Source organism: Pteropus alecto, unplaced genomic scaffold, assembly GCF_000325575.1.
Source record: "Pteropus alecto unplaced genomic scaffold, ASM32557v1 scaffold214, whole genome shotgun sequence".
NCBI lineage: Eukaryota > Metazoa > Chordata > Mammalia > Chiroptera > Pteropodidae > Pteropus > Pteropus alecto.
In genome coordinates, this window is record NW_006435787.1 from 592,215 (window position 1) to 595,731 (window position 3,517).

Below are 3,517 nucleotides of genomic sequence, written 5' to 3' on the forward strand. Positions count from 1 at the left end.
CCGTGCGCCCGCCGGCCCGGGGAGGGCGCGGTGGCTCGGTGACCCTGCTTTCTTCCCATGGCGGCCGCAGCGCAGGGCGTTGAGAACGGCCTCAGAAAAGCTCAGGAACCGCTCGTCCTTCTCCACGAACGCCGCGCACGCCGCCCCGGGCACCCGCGTCAACAGGTACATCGGCCGCCTCCTGGAAGCCCGCCAGACGGAGCTGGAGATGGCAGACCTGCACTTCTTCACCCTGAAGTACAAGCAGGCCGAGCGGGAGCACAAGGTGGGTGACGGCGCCGGGAGCGGCCGGGCGCCGCCCTCGGGAGGCCCCCGTGTCCCTGGCGGTGGCAGCTGACGGGCGGGCTCCGTGTCCGCAGTACCACCAGCTCCGGGACGAGCACTTCAGCAGCGCCGTGGTGCTCGCCCTCGTCCTGGCCGCCTTGTTCGGCCTCGTCTACCTCCTGATCATCCCGCAGTGAGTGTGGCTCCGCGCCCGCCGGGGGTTCTCCTGCCTTGGAGTTCCGGGTGTCCCCGCACGGTGCTGACTGGTGACGGGGTTGTGCAGCCGCGATGGCGGCGTGTGTGGCTTCTCCGCTCGGGTCTTGGTGACGCGGCGTGCTTTCCGCGTCTGCGTCCCACCGCGCGCACCTTTGCCTTTGCGACGGCTTCTGAGGGAGAGCCACACGCAGGTCACCCAATGGGCACGCTGGTTTCTCGGTGTCATTTTCAGAAACATTAAAAGGAGAAAATGCGGTTTCTGAAAAGGAAAAAAAATGTAGTGATTTTTATGACGTTTAATCATCACGCATCAAGGCGAGTATCCAGCGAGCACCTGGCCGCCACCCTGTGCCCACACGGTGAACGCTGTGCCACCTGCCGTTCCCAGGTGGAGGCCAGCAGGAGGGCAGCGCCTGGAGCCAAGTCCACCAGCCCCGGCCTCGCGAGGGCGGGGCCTCCCACAGACTCCCGGGACTGGGATCCTGGGGCCCCGTCCTGCTAGTGAGCCAGCCTGCGCGTGTCCCCAGAGACTGCTGCTTCTTGCTGGGGCCAGGGCCCCGGGTGGGCGGGAAGGGGGCAGACTCCCAGGCACACGCTGCCTGGCCCCAGCCCGCAGCGACCACGTGTCTTCTGTCCTAGGAGTCTGCCTGTCCTGCTCCTGCTGGTGTTCTGCATCTGCTTCTTGGTGGCTTGTGTCCTCTACCTGCACATCACCCGGGTCCAGGTACGTGCACGCGTGCGTTCTGTGCCTGTGTCTCCTGGTCCAGGTGTGTGTGCATGTGCCCTGTAGCTGCGCACACCTGGACGGGCGTGCTCGTGGCCTCGGCCTGCCCTCTGGCCGAGGAGGCGTCCGTCCTGGCTCCCGCCCTGTTGCAGCTGGGAAGCGTCGCCCCAGCTGCGTGAGCTCGCTGCGCCCTGCTGTGTGCCGGGCGCGTGGGCAGGTGTTGCCCAAGGGGCGGCCGATCGATAGCGATCGATAGCGACCGATTGACCGCGCACAAGGTGCGAGGTTCTCCTGGAACCGGAGTCCGTGTGGACAGGGCCGCCCTGGCTCCCGGGAGTGGACTCTGTCTCGGGGCTGCGTCCTCCCCGCCGACTTCATTTCCAAGCGCCCCCGTCCCCTGCTGCACCCTGGGTTATCCCTTCCCGCAGACCCCGGGCTCGTCCTCAGAGTTGTCGGGAATTAGCAACTTCTAATTTTACTCCTTTAACTTCTGCACTGTTCGTAGCTGACGTCTCAGGTTTTAGAAATTAAATGCTGTGTGTTCAAACCCCATACTAGGCCTTTGACCTTCATAGACAGAGTGACGTTGGTTTGGTCAAGTTTGAAATTGCTCTTTTCAAATAAGATTGCTTTAGTTGCATAATTTTAAGTGCAAGCGTGACAAACGGATGCTCATTTCTGAAGCCTGCCACGTCCGTCCCCAGTGTCGGGGACCTGTGTGCCTGGTGGTAGACGTGGTTCTGGCAGAGGCGCCAGCCCCTTCCTTTCTGACCGTCCGCCCTCCCCCTCCGCCATCCTCCTCCCCCGGGGCTGAGCAGGCCTAAGGAGCGTCAGGCCATCCCGCAGCAGCGTGGGCCACCCGGGGCTGCCGGTCGGTCTGGAAGCTGGAAGCCGAGCGGGGAGTCAGTGTCCTGAGGGGAAGGGCTTCTGGAGCGCGGCTCTCGCCCTCAGTCTGGGGGCCCCGTGCTTGCTGGCTTCTGCATCCACCGCAGGCTCGGGCAGAAGACCGTGTGTCTGTGGCTGCGATGGACAGCACACATCTTAATGTGGTGCCTGGTCAGAGCATCTGGGGGCTCTGGTGCCCGTGCATCCTCCGGGCTGCTGGCCGCACCCCTGTTCCTCGGCCTGTGATGCCTCACATGGCAGAGATGCAGGCAGGGGCACGGCCGGCTGAGGGACAGGCTGTGGCTGTGAACTTGACCTGTCTGCCCAAACCGTTTAAACCCTGCAGCCACGTGGCTCAGGCAGGGCAGAGAGTCAGCCACGTTAGGGCTGACCAGTCAAGGCGTGGTCTGTATTTCCACTTTTATTTCCAGTTTCAAGAGTGTGAGTCTGAAAGGAAGGCTAACTTTTACCCACGAAATTGCTGAACGTTGCTAAATGTGTTTAAAACAAATAGGTTTACAGTGGGATATCTAATAACATAAAAATTACACCCACCCTGTTTGAAGAAAACGACAAAACTTAAAGACTGTGAGGCAGCGGCAGATGCAGCTCGAAAACATCGAGTCACTGCGTTCGGTTAATTTTGGTGCCAAAGTCACAACACAGGCGTCGAAGGATGTGTCGTTCTTTTTAATTTTAAGACACCAGTTTTGTCTTTTTCTGGTAAATTTTTCTCTGGGGGATAACGACAGGACGGTGGCCGGAAGCCGGCGTGGAGGGTGACCGGTGGGCGAGACTCAGGTGCGGCGTTGCCCGCACAGCTGCTTGTCACTGTGGACATGATGCTTTTGCCCGAACGGGCAGTTTTAAAATAGCGTCTCCTTGCCCAGTGCTTCCCGGGCTGCCTGACCATCCGCATCCGCACCGTGCTGTGCATTTTCATCGTGGTCCTGATCTATGCCGTGGCCCAGGGATGCGTGGTGAGCGGGGCTGGGCGTGGGCCGCAGGCGCCCCAGTGGGAGGCGAGGGGGAAGGGGGAGTGGGAGGACTGGGGTGCCCAAGAAGCCAGGAGGACTTCCTCCAGTGGGAGAACACGGTCCCCACATGACGTACAGGGAGGGGAGCCGGGCCGGAGCGACAGGATGGACTGGGGAGATAGCAGGATTTTAGGGGTCCCCGCCCCTGCCCCGGGTCCTGCTCCTTTCCCTGGCAGCCAGGAGCCCTCACGGTGGAGCAGGCAGGAGGGTCTGCGTCCCCCTCGGGGGCTCCTGGGGGAGCGTGTTGCGCGGGGGCAGGGGGACCACTCGCTGTCGTGAGTGAGCCCCCCGTGCTCCTTGGCCTCCGTCCCCTCCAGGTGGGCTGCCTGCCCTGGGCCTGGAGCGCCAGTGCCAACGGGTCCCTGGTGGTCCTGTCGCCCGGCGGCCGCGA

General features: G+C 62.7%; 1 protein-coding gene across 1 annotated transcript in view; it reads left to right on the plus strand.

The window, feature by feature from the left end:
* The window catches only part of ADCY1 (adenylate cyclase 1), a 37,335-nt gene that overhangs the window by 23,566 nt on the left and 10,252 nt on the right, over positions 1-3,517 (plus strand). Inside the window, exons 9-13 of the mRNA XM_025046483.1 lie at positions 71-265; positions 360-457; positions 1,120-1,204; positions 2,980-3,069; positions 3,444-3,517. The exon at positions 3,444-3,517 is cut by the window's right edge and continues 35 nt beyond it. Of these exons, the coding sequence (XP_024902251.1) occupies positions 71-265; positions 360-457; positions 1,120-1,204; positions 2,980-3,069; positions 3,444-3,517 (542 nt within the window). The remainder of the gene's footprint in view (positions 1-70; positions 266-359; positions 458-1,119; positions 1,205-2,979; positions 3,070-3,443) is intronic.